General features: G+C 30.9%; 1 protein-coding gene across 1 annotated transcript; it reads left to right on the top strand.

Moving 5' to 3' along the window:
* Window positions 1-720: 720 nt before the first annotated feature.
* On the top strand, window positions 721-3,841 carry LOC18044712 (cucumisin). The gene is made up of 9 exons (XM_006435524.2): window positions 721-815; window positions 1,006-1,097; window positions 1,391-1,634; window positions 1,730-2,243; window positions 2,324-2,427; window positions 2,503-2,721; window positions 2,808-2,919; window positions 2,999-3,206; window positions 3,300-3,841. Exons 1-9 carry the CDS (start codon window positions 721-723, stop codon window positions 3,839-3,841), a joined length of 2,130 nt encoding a protein of 709 aa, XP_006435587.2.
* The last annotated feature ends 14,720 nt before the right edge of the window (window positions 3,842-18,561 follow it).

The following is an 18,561-nucleotide window of genomic DNA, read 5'->3' as shown; positions in this document are numbered from 1 at the left end:
TAACAGGCGTTTGCCAACAAAGTATAACAAAATAAAGAATAACCACAAAAAATGGAGGAGTTTAACTAAGTTAGGCATGCCTTCAAGAATCATATATTGATCGATAAGAGTGATAGGGTTTAACTAAAATTTATAACATTTTAAGCTTAATTAGGGATAAAATTGTAAATTTTGAAAAAAAGGGGTTTTATGAGAATTTCAGAATGGTGGTAAAAGTTTCACTCTAATGGAAAACGTTATTCTTCATTTTCACTGGGCTTACAATGAATAACGGTGTGGCTCGGCATTGGCTCATTGATTGGGCTAGCGCTGGCCACAAATGAAGTGAGCTGAGTTTACTTGATTTAATGAAATTGGGCTCCTAAAGGCCATTAATTTTTTTTTTTTTTTAGTAGTGATATTTAATATCTCATTTCATCTCATTAATTTTTATTTTTTAATTAATATTATTTATCTTAAAACTCGTCTTTATTAAAAAAAAATCTTCTCTCTCATGCTCTCAATAGATCATCTCTCTTTTTTTTTTAATTCATAATTTAAATTGAATATTAACTTCGGATCAAATTGTAAATTTAAATTAAAGAAAATCTTAGAATAAATTAAAAAATGAGGCTGGTGAGACAATTTGAGGGGTCAAATATCATTATTTTATTTTATTTTATTTCATTTTTATGGAAATACAAATTTATCATTTGTGATAAAATCTCTCATTTATGCTGAATGCAGGAATATATTGTGTACATGGGTGACCGCCCCACTGGCAAATTCTCTGCAACATCTTTTCACACCAGCATGCTACATCAAGTTCTTGGAAGGTTATTTAATCTTAATTTTCGAGCATGTAAATACAACACGACACCAAAGAACATAAACGTATACAGCACTTTCAAATGGTCTTCTGTCTTCAAGGGAACATGCATTATAAAATATAATTGCCATTCATTAATTGAATTATAATCTCCATAAATTTGTAACTAAAATTTGTCACTATGCTGCATTCAACAGAAGCGCATCAGATCATTTACTCCACAGCTACCACAGAAGCTTCAATGGGTTTGTTGCCAAGCTGACCCACGATGAGGCTCAGAGGCTCAAAGGTTTGGCACATGATATCTAATATCACACAGCTTATATCAGTGAGGTTCAGAAATCACAAAATCCTAAGAAAATTAAAGCCAACTTTAAAAAAATAAAAATAAAGAGTATATATATAATAAATATACAGAGTTAAAAATATCGGGCATTTATGTCCAAAAAACCAATGCTGCTTCTAAAGTAAGAACAACGGCAACTTGGCGAGTTGGCCTCTTTTGTAAATGAACCCTAGTTCTAGACTTTGTCCGTAATTTTCCTAGATTCCTCTATCAAAACAGTAGCATTTGATTTTCAGGCATGCAAGGAGTAATGTCAGTTTTCCCTAATGGAAAGAAGCAACTTCACACAACAAGATCATGGGACTTCATGGGTTTCTCCGAGCACGTGAAAAGAGCAACAACCGAAAGTGACATCATTGTTGGAATGCTTGACACAGGAATTTGGCCAGAATCTCAAAGTTTCAGCGATGAAAATTTTGGTCCTCCTCCAAAAAAATGGAAGGGTTCTTGCCAAACATCTTCAAACTTCACTTGTAACAAGTAGCTTAAAACACAAGAAAGCACACACTTACGCACACGTATGAAAGGGCTTGGAGTGCAATTGATTCTGAAAAAGTTGTTGCCACTCTTTACAGCAAAATCATTGGAGCTAAATTCTACAGAAGTGATAAAAAATTTAGTCCATTTGATTTCAAGTCTCCAAGAGATTCAGAAGGCCATGGGACTCATACTTCATCAACGGCAGCAGGTGGCTTGGTCAGCAAGGCAAGTCTATTTGGCATTGGTTTTGGCACAGCTATTGGAGGGGTTCCATCTGCCCGCATTGCTGTATACAAGATTTGTTGGTTTGATGGTTGCGCAGATGCCGATATCCTCGCAGCATTTGATGATGCAATTGCTGATGGTGTTGATATAATCTCAATTTCGGTTGGTAGTTTTTCTGCTGTCAATTATTTTGAAGATACAATTGCTATTGGATCTTTCCATGCAATGAAAAAGGGTATCCTTACCTCCAATTCTGCTGGTAATTCGGGTCCTGATGCTGCATCACTCGCAAATGTTGCACCTTGGACTCTCTCTGTTGCTGCTAGCACTGTTGATAGAAAGTTTGTGACTAGAGTTAAGTTGGGTAATGGTGAAGTTTATGAGGTGAGTTCAATTTCAAAGTGCATTAGACCTTGAAATTGTGAACATAAACCTAAGGTCTTGAACCTTTTTCCCATATGCAGGGAATTTCTATAAACACAATTGACTACAAGGGAAAAATGTTTCCTCTCATCTATGGAGGAGATGCTCCAAACAGAACAGGAGGTTACCAAGGATCCAATTCTAGGTATTAAGAAAGAAAATGTGGAATGCAAGTGCTAATTGATGTTTCCAAATTGTAAATTCGTTATGATTGCTGCAGGTTCTGCTCACTAGGCTCCTTGGATGAGAAGTTGGTGCAAGGGAAAATTGTTCTATGCGATGAGTTGAACGATGGATTTGGAGCAGCAACTGCAAGAGCAGTTGGTAGCGTAATGCAAGGAAATGATGATAGGGATGTTGCCTACAGCTTTCCTTTGCCTAATTCTTATTTGGATTTGTATGATGGAATTAAGATTGCAAGCTACTTAAACTCAACTAGGTACCTATCTGAATCAATTCTCTGTCAATTCTAGCTACCTGGTAAATGCCTATTGACAGAGTTGCATTCTTGTTGAAAATCAACAGTATACCAACAGCCACAATATTGAAAAGTACTGCAGAAACGAATGAATTTGCTCCAGTTGTGGTTTCATTTTCATCAAGAGGGCCTAACCCGATTACAAATGATATTTTGAAGGTAAAAATTGGAAAAAATTTCTCCACTTTATTTAATGCGCCCCATCTGTTTCTTAATTTTGACTTCTGTTTTTGTGCAGCCTGATCTAACAGCTCCGGGAGTGGACATTTTAGCATCGTGGACACAAGCATCGAGTCCATCGGAAGGTGATCCAAGAATATCTCCTTTCAACATAATTTCAGGCACATCCATGTCTTGCCCACACGCAACTGCCGCAGCAGCCTACGTTAAGTCATTCTATCCTTCATGGTCACCTGCTGCTATTAAATCTGCTCTAATGACAACAGGTAATGTTGCAATTTGCAATCAGAAATTGTACCCAAATTAAAAATTAGCACTGAATTAATAATCTTCAAGAATACAACTATTGTAAATTGCAGCTACCCCCATGAGCGTTGAAGCTAATTCCGATGCAGAGTTTGCATACGGATCCGGTCATTTAAATCCTTCAATGGCTGTTAACCCGGGTCTAGTATACGATGCTGGGGAGCTTGATTATGTGAAATTTCTATGCGGACAAGGGTACAGTGACAAAAATCTAAGTCTTGTTACTGGGGATAATAGGAGTTGTTCCAATTCAACAAATGCAACTGTGTGGGATTTAAACTATCCTTCTTTTGCTTTATCAACCAAGCCTGGAAATAACACAACTCAAGTCTTCCATAGAACGGTCACAAATGTTGGGTCAGCTGTGTCAACTTACAGGGCAGTTGTGTACACTCGGCCTGGACTTATGATCAAAGTTCAACCAAGTGTCCTTTATTTCAAGTCTCTTTATCAGAAGCAGTCATTTGTTGTGACAGTTACAGCAAACGTGGGGAAATCAGTGAATATGATCTCTGCTTCTTTGGTTTGGGATGATGGTGTGCATCATGTGAGAAGCCCCGTTGTTGCCTTTGTAGCTCCACCCACAAATGATTAACTAGATTTTGCTTTTTGTTTTTTAATTGCAAACTGTGGTGACGACTTTGAAATTTCTTCAATTTATTGAATAAGAAAGCAATGGAGTCCCTTTTTCCCTTCCAAGAAAACAGACTGGAGCAAAGAACTTTACCCTTTCAAGTCTATAAAATTACCATGATATTGAGATCAGCATTTTATTTACCATATTTGGTATTAGTTTTACAGACAAAAAGCTGCTATGATATTGAATTTGTTACCTCTTTTTTATTTCCAGGAAAATACTATTTTGGGTTCAGTTAGGTTCGGGTTAACCCGATCCAAACACCCATCCCTACCAGTTACAGCCGACGCGTGACCTGCAAGCAATTTAATTGTTCATGTAATAAATAACTGGGGCCGGGTTTTATTGTTTTAAATGGTAGCAAAATTAAATTTATCGAATGCTTGTCGTTTTACTTTACCCAGAAGCTAATGGATCACATAGTCTGATCATGAAAGTTGTCTTACAGTCACCACATGTAACAAATATAATTTTATATACATATGTAATATTAAAGAAATAAAGTGAACACGATTAATCTCGCATCAAGTGAATGAATCTTGGTTAAATTGTTAACATTAAACAAGCAAGAAATGGGTATTTCCACTTCCACCAATTCAGACCATGTTAGATTGGTAGTCGATAAACTTAATAAGAATTAAATAAGGACAAAAAAGAAGGAAGAAGCCAAAAGTTAATATAAATAATTTTCACGTGGCACCTCATAAAATTAATTTACAATCATAACAATTAAGAGTATATTTACTTAAAGCATCACCCGCTTGATTACAATTTTTAGAAACATGGCCACTTTTGAAATCTTGTTCAAGTAAAAATATACGCTGCACTTTTGGAATGATTTAAAATAGGGGTGAGAGAACTGAACCGGATCAAAAAAATTATCGGTTCGATTTTTAGGGTTGATTTTTTCTTAGAAAAAACTAAATATTCTAAGTAAGTATAAAATCAAATATTCTAGTTTGGTTTTTAATTTTAAAATTGAACTAAAAATTTTGAAAAAATAATTTTTAAATAAAAAATGCCACGTGGTGTTTAGGGGTGGGCCAAACCGACCCAAACCTCAAGAAAAAATCTGATTTATTTTTTTTTTTGTTTCGACTTGGTGTTTTATAATTTAAAAAAAAAACTAAATGGATTAATACCAAAATTGAACCAAATGAAAATTTCTAAACTGATATTTTGAAATTCCCAAACTAAACTGAACAGGAAATTTCAATTTATTCCAAGACTGAACCGATCCAAACTAGTGCCATTCCTAATTTAAAATAAGTAATATTATGTTGTCCTTTCAACAATTGAGTAATCATGTAAGGAATTCGATTCAACTATTGGAGATAAACTAATCAATGGAAGCAATTATGTTTTTTTTTAAATAATAATTAATTATAACTAGGCTATGTAATCAAATCTCAAATCCACATTTAATTAAAATATAAAAACATTCTAGCAAAGACTATGCATTATACATATGAATGAATAACCTATATATGCTTTTGCGTTCTTTAGGTGCAACAAAACATTTACTGCAACTATTTTTTATCATTGCATCACTAGTTTGGCTTCAGATAAGATTATAGGGAGATTGTCAGTTTCTCTTCTACTAAAATTAATATATTCCACTTATCTTCTTATTATTTTTTAATAGCCAATAATCTCCTGGCGGCATAATTTTATAGTATTATTCTTATCTTCAAATACACTTTTATTAATATTTATTATAAATTAAAAAATCATATAGACGTAAATTGAATTAAAAAATTTAAGTATTACAAATTAGAAATACATGTTTCGGTGTGAATAAAAAATTAACAAGAAGATATTTTTCTTGTACTTTTTTTAATTTAACCATTTTCTTATAATAAAAAAGTATTTAATATTCTTATGATAAATTATCAACCGAATTACCTATTTACCTCTTTTTTCCTTTAAAATTTAAATGTTAGAGGGTTTTGAATATTATAAAAACAGTAAGAAGTAAGTGATATATATTGATTTTAATAAGAGATCTCCCTAAAATTATAATGTAAACAAATAATTATATATATCTCGTATATGATTTCTGCAGGTAGTGCAAATTCTTTTCCTCCGTTTCATTAAAACGTCAGTGATTTATTCGGGGAGGTTTGACAAGGAAAAAAAAAGTAACCTTATTGAAAGAGGGGAAAAAAACTGAAAATTTATTAAATAAACCCGAGTCATTAATAAATGCTACAAATAAATTTATTAAGAAAGCCATGGAATAACTTCCAAGGAATTTTTTAAATACTTCCCCTTCCTGAATGGCTGGCTCCTTCTGCAAATTGAGGCTATATAAAAAATCTATTCTGCAGAAGAAACAGAATGGCAAAATTACTGCTGCCAATATTAGCGATCACCCTCACATTTCTGGGCATTCTGCTGTGCCATGCAGAGAACAATGGCTTAAGAAAGGCAAGTTCATCATCAAATTTATGATGCTCTGTTCTGATCACTTGTTGATTCGTTTCAATTATACATATGTATAAATGCAGGTGTACATAGTGTCATTGGACTCCTCTATAGGATCTACAAGGAATGCTTATCTTCAAATTCTTGACAAGGTTCTTGAGGGCATCTAAGTTTTAATTTCATATATTTAATTAAATTCATTAATTGTTGTAAATTGCCATTAGATTCTAACCCATACTGATGTTGTCTCAAATGGCATGTGGGAATGTATAGCACTCCATCTGAATCTCTTGTATACAGTTACAATAACCTCGGTTCAAGATTTGCAGCCAGACTCACTGTAAATGAGGCAGAAAAGCTACAAAGTATGATCCTACATATATATATATATATATAATATAAATTTGGAGTTTAACAATATTGTAAAAAATCTGACAACATTGAAAACAATTGAAAAATCAGATTACAATGTTGTAAGAGCTTTTTACAATTTATAAAATCCTGAATGTGCTAGAGAAAGACTCTATGTATGATTAATATTATTAATTAATTTTGCACATGAAAATGAAGTCATTCTCTTTTCTTAATTAATTTATCCATTTTCCATCTATGCATATATATATACACACACTCAAATTGAAATTCATGCATGCAGGAGTTCAAGGTGTATTGGCCGTTGACCGGAGCAAAATTTATCGTATTGAAGACGATCCGGGACACGACAAATTACCAGAACTTGACGAGATTTCACCAGTTCAAGGGCTGAAAGCAATGTGATTGTTGATTAAATTTATTTTGCATAAAACCCCGACTGAGTTTTACTGGGAAAAAAGAGAGAGAAAACTACTAGCTATGAGTACAGGTTAATCTAATGATGATGAAATAAATATCGAAGTCAGAAGTCTTGCCTAAATCCTTTAAGAACAATGAAAAAGGCATTATTTACGTTAGTAGCTTAGTATCATATGAAATTTCTTGATTGCATATATAAGATATAAATTTTAAATTTCTCCATTGTTAATTCTTTTTTTAAGTGGGAAGCAAATGGATCAGTCTGATGAAGAATGTTTAATTAATCTTCCATCTGTTTTATATGCCAGTTTCATGTGATGGTTGAGTTTGTTTGGTTGACTAGGATCCCCTTCCTCAAAAGCCAATGATTGCTCAAATATATAGTTGATTTACTTGGTGACGAAGCGGTCTTTTTAAATTGAAACTCTTTAAGACTTGCTCCATATAATGACACAGACCAAGTCAAGCTTACCACATAATATCTCACATATTTCCATGAGATCCACACGTAATAAACTTCTGAGCCCTCATACTAGACAAAATCCTTGTAGAATAGGGAAAATAATGAATACAGGGAAGACTAGCTAAAATTTTGATAAAGGATATATGTCAAAATCCTAACAAAAATAATTACTACTAGCAGTGTGGTATCAATCTTCTAAATACTGTTGATGCCTGGAAAAAGTTAAGGGATCTATTACACATTTTCTTGCAAACTACAAGTTATAGGAAAATGTGCGGAAATGGACAAAATAAATAAAATTTGCTTACAAGAATTGTATAGGAATTATATAATTAATAAAGAGAGCAGACCTGGAACGGGATGAGTAAAGGAGGGTGGCCACAGAATGGACAAGCTAAAGTCAAAGAAAATATCAGACAAAATTTGGTGGATTGAATAAGCCATAGTTTCTCTTTGTTAATATTAAGCTACGAAAACAATTTTACTTATAAAGTCACCCATGCTCAATTAATGTTTGCCCCCAGAAATTTATCATGACGACGAAATATCCTTCTATCTCCTAGTTAAAATAAATGTGTCTGAGGTTGTTGCAGAATTGTTTGATAATATACCTCAATGAAAGCATTGGCAGGAACTCATGAATCCTTTGAATTAAGCAGGCCATCTGATATTTGAATATCAGTCGTTGGACGGCTAGAAGCATTAAAGGTCAGGATTGGATGGTAATCAAGTTGAAGGAGCGAGCTATTACAGCTAGTTAAAGACAAGATTGAGCATGGGTGGCTTTAAGTATAAGCGAGCAAGGCAGTCACCTAAGGCCTCAGTGTTTTGGTATTAATAATAATTCTCTAGTTAATAAAATCTTTTAAAAAAATTATATGTGTGGTAGAAAAGCCTATTAGACATATCTCTAATTAATAATTATCCTACAATTATTAATAATTATTTTTTAATAAAAAAACCTATAATTGGTTATCTTATTGTTAAAGAGATATAATTAATAATATTCTCTAACCATTAATTTATTCATTATTAGTTTTTCTAATAAAAATAAGTATATTTTTTATCTTTTCAACTTCTTAAAAAAGCTCAATTATTCAACATTGGAATCTTTGACTTTGAGTATTCCTTTTAATTTCTACTAAAAATCTTATAATCTAGAAAATTATAGATGAAAAATTTCTTGTTCTCTTCTCGACAATGAAGATTATTACATGCATTAATTCATTCAAAAAAGAAAAAGAAAAAATTAGTTACTTGAAATAGAAAGTCCATATCCATTATCTAACCATCAATTCATGATTTTAACTTTTTATGTGCTACCATTCTAAATATTCTATTTGAAAATAGTATTGTTCTCATTTATTCATTTGCTTCTTTTTGTATAATTTCTAATGGTAAATTTTAGATTTTGTTTTTGAAAATTTTTAGAATCTTTTTGATTATTTGTTGAAATTTAAGAATTAAAACTGAAATGAATTTTCAGTTCTTTGTTGTTTCATTGAGTATTGAAATTACTAAATAAAAAAGGCCTCATAAAAAAAAAGAAAAAGTTCGCCTAAAGCCCCTAATACTGTAAAGCCGACCCTGAGACTGAGCAACTGAAGACAAGAAGACAAACTGCAGTGTCAGGTTGTTATAACAACCTTTGTAATGTCTTGTGATGTATTGATATCCATTGATTCTAGGTCTTGATGTAACTCAAACATCAGAACCTAGTACTATCAGAGCATTATAATGCAATGAATATTATAGCTGAAAAAAAAATCAGTTTTTTTATTTTCATTGCTTAGAGTTGTGTGAAAACTACTAGCCTCTTTTTTTTTTATCTCTCTTGCGACAACATTCATTTATCGATTCATTTATCTCATATTAATTAATATAAGATAATCACTTAACTTTATAATTAGGATAGTTCCTTGACCTAATAAGTTTGTTTTTTTTTTAAATTGAATACCTTATCACTCTATAGGCACAATCACCAACATCATTTGTTTTTTCATTTAAAGATTTGAGGTTAAAAAGGTAACATTTTGATTTTTATTTATTTTTTTTACAATAAGGTATCACTTTTAAGCATTCAATTAGTGAAAAAATACAAAAGGTGGGTTGGAATGTTATTCACCCAAAATATAATTTCAGATTGGTCCAAAGCTAGTCTAGCTAAGTTGTGACGTGTGAGCTATTACACTGCTGGCTCTTGGAGTATAGTGAATTGAGATTTGTTGCTGCCTTCTAATACAAGATTGCATATCAGATATAACCTAAAAGAATTCCATTCGTGTACTTTTCTTGTTCAAAACAGGTCTGCAATCTCCTGTGAATCAGCTTCTATGATCGAGGGCCAACATCCCACCCTTTCTGCAGTTTCAACCCCAAGTCTTGCAGCTTCTGCAACCTCATATATATACTACCTCCATCCGAAACTCGGAAGGTTGCATAGCCGCTGGTATCACTTTGCCTCTAGAATCTCTAATCACAGCATCCAAATCAGCTCTAATCTGCTCAACCACAACTGATGCATCCACATTTATCTTAAAACAACCTGCTGGCGGGGCGTCGCCCTTAGGTATTTACATTAGACTTTTCCTTCAACGATGTCTGTAATTGTGGCAGCTGGATCTTTTTGTAAGAATGCACTACAGCATCTGCTTTAGCAGCTAATAATCGGGAATCTTCCTTCTTTTTTTCATAGATAAGAAGGTTCCTTGCGTGCCAAATAGCCCAATAAATGGCAACCATCAGCTCCATATCTGACTTGCTTCTTGCATGCCAAATAGCATAATGCTACCCTCCAGAAGCCTGACATGTTCTTCAAAAGGGGTTAATCTCCAAAATTTTCAGAAACTTTGCAACTAATAAGTGCATGTAAAATGGACTCCTTTGTTCTTCTACATCTCTGACACCGTGGGCTTGGAACGACTTTCTTCTTCCAAAGGTTTTGAGCAGTAGGTAACAGATTCCTTGCTGCTCTTCACATGAACATCTTCATCTTTTCTGGAAGTTCCAAAGACCAGTTTGCTTTCCATGGAGACTATGGTTTGTTTGAGATGCTGGCTTGGTCAGGAAATGTAAACTTTAAAGCCACTTGGTACCCACTTTTCATTGAATAATTTCCTTTCTTGTCAAAATGCCGTAGAGTCTGATCAGCGCTTGGTTGTCTTGGGAGGGGAATCTTCAATTTGAGTTACGATGTCATTATTATTTGTCTCGTTGTGAGACAAAAAAAAAAAAAAAATTAGATTATTTGGATATATAGGAAACAAGATCTGGGATTAGAATCTAATCACGTGGGCAAAAAGGAGATTTGATTGTCATTCAGTTAAGTTAAAATTAAAAAAACACTTTGAAAAAGAATCTATGTTGCTTCCTTTAAATGTGTCATCGAAGAGTAACAGAGAGTCTTAGTATTTTTTTTTTTTTTTTGAGAAGAAAAGTGGTTTTCATTCATTCAAGGAGTTAAGTAACTCCATAACTTCTGAGGGGTACGAATCTACCCAAACAACAGTTTTACACTTCTCTAAGGCAAGCTTTGCTATAGAGTGAGCAATAACATTACATGATCTTGGTGTTTGCTGGATTTTCCATGCACTGAAGCCAACAGAGAGTCTTAGTATTTGAGTCCCAAATTAAGTTACTTATTTCAAATTTTGAGAACCTTTACATTATTGAAATATAAAGAGTAATTTGAATTTTTTTATTTGATTCTAGTTTTGAATTGAAATCCTATAATTTACATAATGATACATTCTCTCTAGTGAGGATGGCACTAAAATACCGAGCCAATATATTTTTTAATTTGTTAATACATTAAAACATGTTTTTTTTTTCAAAAAAGAAAGAATTCATGTTTCATCCCTATTATATCTCATATTTACCACTTACATACCACACTATTTTTTTAATTATTATTTTATCCCTCCCACTATAAGAAAGTAGATTTAAGTTTACATTTTTTGTTCATTTGTTATTGTACCACTCCTAATAAGCTTTTATGGCATTTTTAAGTACCTTAGCGCCAAAATTAAAGAGAATAAAACCTTTTTTTTCATTTTTCTCTTTAATTTTGGCACTAAACTTCCAAGAAATGTCATTAAAAACTATAAAGAGTGGTAGAATAGTAAATGAACAAAAATGTGAACTTAATCTATTTTCTTTTCAACAAGAGGGATGAAACAAGTAATTTAATTAAATATAAAATCCAGCAGGTAGAAATGGTAAAAAAAAATCTTGTTTCCGCCTAGATGCACAAAAATTCGGAACTAGATGCGCAAAGCAAAGATTCGAAAGATATAGATCTAGAAAAATCTAGATCCACACATTAAGAAATGCGGATTCGGATGTTAAATCAAAGATCCATGTAGATCCAGATCCAAATCCAAATCCAGATGCAATGCATTTGAAAACATATTCGAATATGCAATTTTTTTAATTAATTAATTTATCAAATTAAATTTAAATTTAAAAAATATATAAGTTAAATAAAAAAAATCAAATGTATGTGGATTTGTGGTGGTGTTTTCATTTGTGATAGTTTAAAATGGAATCTATGTGGAGTTGTGATGACTTTATTTGTGGAATTGTGGTGGTGTTAGACTTGGATTTATATTATTTTTTATGTTTGATTTATGTTGCGGTATTCTTATTTGTGAATTTATAGTGTATTTTTATTTGTGAATTTATGTTATTGTTGTATGTTATTCTAGGTGTTAAATTATGATTGGATTTTATTTAATTTTTTAGGTAAATTTATTGAATTCTAAACTATATTTAAATTTATTATGTAGATTCAGATATCCAAAAAATCAACTGCAACCTTTATGATATTACCCGCATTTGACTATAATAGCCTAGAATTTGGAATACACACGTTTCTAATTTGTCCCCTTAAAATAAGTCCAGATTTCCATGACTTAAATTAAAAACAACGTGATATATTACTTGACCAAAAAGGGGTACTGAATGGCCTCATTTCATGTTTTGGTTAACATATATAGGAGTTTTTTTTCAACAGATTATATGCTTAGTCTTCAAACAAATTGTTAAAGTCTATGCATCTAGCTACAGTGCTGCATTTAATATAAAAGTTGCATTGAAACATCCCCTCCATTTACTTCAACATTCTTCGAAAGAAATAAAACGAGCTACTGTTGAACCTTCAACTTCATATTAAGGTCAAAGAATTGCTTTTGACGTTCATATCATGGAACATTCTCACTTCTCAGGGATTAGAAAAAAGAAAAAAGAGTGATTATATATTTTACAATTGTAGCTGAAGTTCATTGAATTCTCTTATAATTTGGAATTTAAGAACTAAACTGACAATATTTTGTTTTAATGTAAACCGCTTTAACTTCAATTGACACCTGAAACTGATGCAAGGCAATTAATCATAAAATTAATGCTCAGTAAATAAATAAATAAATAAAAACCACAATGATACAATCTACTCATATTTGTAGGCTTAGATAGTAACCATATTATTATTCTGCACCTTATCTAGTACAAATTATTTCTCAAGCAATTTAAATCCTCCATTTTACACCCAAAAACTAAAAAGCCCAGCTAGCAAAACTTGTCATTAACGTTGTCCGGAGTGCACGTTAAGGCTTGTACAAGATTGATTTGAAAGATGGATGAATGCTTCTAAACTTAAAGGATGGGTTACTTGAACTCTGTAAGTCCACTTGTTTATAATTTGTTTTATTATTACTCTTTGTAGAAAAAGTCCAAGGAAGAAGCCAAAAAGTCATACCAAACATTTATTTTCAAATTTGACTTACTGTTTTCAATTTCACATTATAATTATAATGATACAATCTACTAATATTGACCACGATCATGTGTAGGATGAATTTGGTAATGTAGTAACTTTTTTAAAATAATTATAATTATTATATAATAATATAATAATAGTAATAATAATATATTATATCATTATATTATTATCTTATTATATATATATATAGAGTCATTCTCAAGAGCAAAAGCCTTTATTTATTTTTTTAGTGATGATACAGTCAGTCAGTCACAAATTCTTGTACAAATTGATATGACATTAATTCATTGATTGAATGAAAATATAGAATAATATAAATAAATCATGTGGACCAAGAGATATTTAATTCAACAATTTTACCATGCCACATTAGTTTGTACAAAAGTTTGTGACTATATCATTACTCTTTTTTTTTAATGCAAACACGCTCTTAAGTTGTGGAATTTAATAGGTTTATTTTTTAATGAACTATAAAGTCTTGTAATTTAATAATTTTAAAAACTAACTTTTTTAAACCGTATGATTTAAAAGTATGTCCGTATAAAATAAAAAAAAAACGAAGGCTTCCATATTAGAGAAGAATTATATGTATGCCTCAATCAGTATCTCTTATGTTTTAAATTCTAAGAAAGATATTAATCTATATGGTTTATTAGCGTTAAGTCTGGAAAAGCTATTAAGTCTTATGGTTTAATAGTACAACTTAATAGTTTTCCCAGACTTTATTGATTCAAAATCTTAGATTTGTTAAATTCCATGAAAGTTATTAAAATTGTAATACTAAACATGTATATATTAAATTATTGAAGGGGCAATTTTTTTTAATTAAGTTATAACTTTTGAATATATATATATAATTCTTCTTTAGTGAGGTTTAAATAAAGATGTTATTAAATACAAAAAAAATAGATTTCCATATATTAAAAACTGTATTTTTTGTCTATTAGTGTGTTGAAATCTATATTATTTATTTTTTTAACTAATATTTATATTTTATTAAAGTGAGAATGCCCATATATATATATATAAACAAGTAAATATTAAATTATTCAAAGGGATGAATTAAAAAAAAAAAAAAACTCATACCCTAGCTAGCAAAACTTGTCGTTAACTGTTATCCGGAGTACACGTTAAGGCTCAGATCATGAATGATTGATTTGAAATATGCGTGCTTCTAAACTTAAATCAGGGAATTGAATGTGTACTTACAGAAATTTTTTTTTTCTTTTGTTTAAAAAGGAAAATGTTAGTGCTCTAGAAGGTATATCATATGCAAAAGTAAAAGGAAGCAGCCAAAATTTCATACGAGACATAAATATGTTTTCAAATTCTTAAAACAAGGCGAAAGAAAACGCGTGGCAAGTGGGCTAGCACTTATCCTCAGAGGATCTCCACTACTCAATTATAAATAGCCACAACATCAATCACATCATTCAAAACCTGCCCTTTTAAGCTTTCATGATTTCCTTTAAGATTTAACTAAGCATACAATTTAATCCTTTCCCAAAACAAAAGCAAGTATATTATGGCTGAACCTCGGCGTTTTCAACTGTTTCTCCTGCTCTTGGTGATGATTATTGTTGCAGTACCTCATCAATGCTCCAGCACCAGGCCAATATCAATACAGAATCATCAACTTGGTAAGCAAATGCATTGATTTATCTTTCTGCTTTTGGGTGTTCTAGAAAAGGATAATAATAATGTAATGATACTAGTTCCATGATTTTTTTATTTATATTGTTTAGGAAATTCGAAGATGCTTGCTACTCTTGGAATTGTGTGCAAGTGTTGCGATGGCGAAAGTGGTAAATGCAGAAGCACATGGGATGGTTCTTGCTCAAAGCTTCAGTGTCTTCCATGGAAATTTCACTGATGATTTGTCATTGCAGTCACAAATTCCACTTGATTAATACACATATGGTTTTATAAGTTAGGCTAATAAGATTTAATGCCATTTAGTAGGCATGCTAGATTAATTACACAATAACAGAGGTTACTTATTATTAAAAATATAGTCTTTCTTTCTTGCGAAAGTTCATCGTACCTTAAAAATGCAGATTTGATCAGCAATACAACGTTGTTATAATTAAGCTATTTTTTTCATGTATCAAAGCTTGGCTTCAGATTTATTCGTGTATAATGCAGAAAATTTAATCCCGCACGTGACTCATGCAGGTATAAGATTTTTCCCGTTTGGCCGATTAATAGGTAACAATTAACATTTAGCTGGGGGTGTTGAGAAAAGAAAATTACAATTTTACTGTAATTTGGACAGGACAGATATTTTTATGCTGGGGGTTCTGGAACATTACTCTTTATCCATTGGCTTATCACATATAAAAGTTGTTGTAAATTAGGAGCTGGCTACGTTACAGAAACTGTACGTAACAACCATGCATTTTTTATTCGTTGGATCTAGAGACTGAAATTGGATGGTTGGGATTAAAGGCCAGAATAGAAATTAATCACGGGCAACCGTTTTTAACATTTAGAAGGGTTCATTTCCATGTACACCCAAATATTTTGACAAATATCAATATGCACCCTTTAACTTTTTATGTAAAACCACATACTCGACCCGTTAACTTTTCTACTATTGAATTAAAAAACTATCATGCCTCAATCGAATTAAATTGATCAGGTAAAATATCTCTTATAACTTGTCAATTTTTATAGTAAAATATACGAATATTTAGTAAAATCAAATTTATTTTTTATTCAGTAATCAAATTTTTTTATTTAGTGAAATCAAATTTATTTTTATTTAGTTGTAAGATTTTTTTAACAAAAAAGTTCTAAAATCAAATTTAACTCGTATACTATTTAAAAAAATGAACTTGTTTACTAACCAACTAGAGTTTATCTTTAATCAACATATTTTTTTTTCTAAAATATCCTTTGATAGAATTACTTATTTAAACATGTTAGTATCAAGATTACTTCATATTTCAGCATCCATCTATTTAAACTAGTGTGAATTTTTTTTGTTTGATATTGAAAATATGATAGTTGATGAGAGAAATCTAATTCAAATTTATAGATAAAATAGTTTCTTGTAATTGCATACATGGTATATCAAAAATATTTTCTGTGGGTTAAAAAAAATGTGTCACAAGATGAAACTATCTCTTAATTTTTCAATTCCTAGAGTTTATGTAAAACAATAAACACTAGTAAATCGTTTGATTTGTGACTTTTTAAACGAATATTTGGGAACACGCAAGTTCCTCTCCCCTTCAAAAAGAATGATCCGTGCAAATACCAACCTAGAATATTGATTTTATAATTCAAACAAGGTTTAATTGAAGATGATTAATTGAAATTTATCGTTTCATGATGTCAAACGTTTTTCAATTTGACAAAGTCAAGTCTCTTTATTAATTCAAATCAAGAACAATTAGAAAAATATTAATGTATAGAAATTATACGAAGGGTTATTTTTGAAATTCTCAAATGAATAGAAATTAAATTAATATTTTAAAATTTTAGTTATGGGTTTATTTAAAAAATGGATTTGGAAAGAAATTCGAGGGGTTTAAAGAACCCCACCCTTTCTTTAATTATTTGGTGAATTTGAAATATATTAATTGGTATAAGAATATGTTCTTCTATTCTTCTTATGCAAAATCTATCCAATTAAAAAAAAATCACCAAAGTGTATTTGTCTTTTTATTGACAGTTAATAATATTGATGGCAAATATATATCAATCAATTGTTATCGACCATTCAAGCTAACTAAAAAACTAATTGCATGAAGTTGGAGTAATGATTGTTTGAACTACCAAGAGTTTTTTTTTTTTTTAATGGAAACTATTACAATTCATATCATTAAAAAACTTAAAGATTACAAGTCGAATGAAAATCTTCCATCCTTATAAAAGAATTTGAACAACTTAAGAATTTGAACAACTTAAAGTACAATGTTAAATTCTTGAGATACAATGAACCTGAAAAATCCTATTTTGACACACCACAAATAACGAATCCGATTTAACAATCAATGGAGATAAATCAATTTTACTAGCAAGCTATAAGCCAAAACACAAGGCAACTTTTTCACCAAAATCAATATCATTCAAATAATTCCCCTTATGAACGTCTGAAGCTATCATAAAAATAACAAAAAATAAAAACAAGTAGACAAGAAAAAAAATACCCCAATAACAATTTGCCCTACAAAATTTTTCCTTGTAGAACCTACACAAAAACCACCGTTATTGGGCTATCAAAACCTCTACTCACCACTATTAAAGTTGAAAAAAAAATCTCTGATATGAGTGTATTCTTCTATTTTGAACAACAAAATGGTTTTTCGAGAGATTCATCGAAAAAAAGTCTTAAGGAGTTGAAGAAGAAATTAAAAAAAGAAGTATAAAAAGAGAAATGAAAATAAAAAGATACTTTACCTGGAGTAGATTAACAGTAATCGGTATATTTGAGTATGCAATAAAATTTACCCCTATATTCATATGACATAAAATATAATTTTATTCATTAATTAAACTACTAATTTGTCTAAATTTTAGTTTAAAAAAATAAATTTCTATCTATTTACATAAATCTTAGTTTTTATAAAAATAATTTTATGTTTATTTTTTTTACATTGACCTAATGTCTAATTAAGGGCATTAATGTCTTTGTGCTAGTTAGAAATGGCCAGTAATTGAACTTAACCGCGTAGGACAGCAATTTGACTATTTGGGGGTGGGGTTGATGGCTTAAATCAAAGTTAGTGTGTGCTAATGATTAATAATAATAATAGGGTAAATATGAAATTAATCCTTACCTAAGCATTAGAAGTTCGTTGGTTTTCTTTTAACCGGATAATTACCGGTCAATTTGTCACGCGTCACTACACGTGGCTGCATCTAATTTAGTCGTTTGTCATTAATTGTGATTTTGATCCATCAAGTTTTATTTGAAATTCAAATTAATACTTGATAGCCAAATTCTCCTCTTATTCAATGAAATTGACTATTTTCTCAGTCCTCGTGTTACAAAATCCACTAAAACTTCCTTGGAGCTACCTGTGGGGCAGGTCGATTCTACTTTATAGAGCAAGATTGCAAGACTAAGTAATATATATGGACCAAAATAAACCACAGCATTGAATAGTGAAAAAGCCATAATAGCCTATTTTATTTTATTTATTTAAATAATAACTTATTTCATTCACGTTTTTTAAATAATAGCCCAACACACTCTTCTGTTATTTT

The sequence above is a fragment of the Citrus clementina genome, unplaced genomic scaffold, assembly GCF_000493195.1.
Source record: "Citrus clementina cultivar Clemenules unplaced genomic scaffold, Citrus_clementina_v1.0 scaffold_4, whole genome shotgun sequence".
In the NCBI taxonomy this organism is placed as follows: domain Eukaryota; kingdom Viridiplantae; phylum Streptophyta; class Magnoliopsida; order Sapindales; family Rutaceae; genus Citrus; species Citrus x clementina.
Note: the sequence above shows the minus strand (reverse complement) of the source record. Positions and strands in the feature narration are given on the sequence as shown.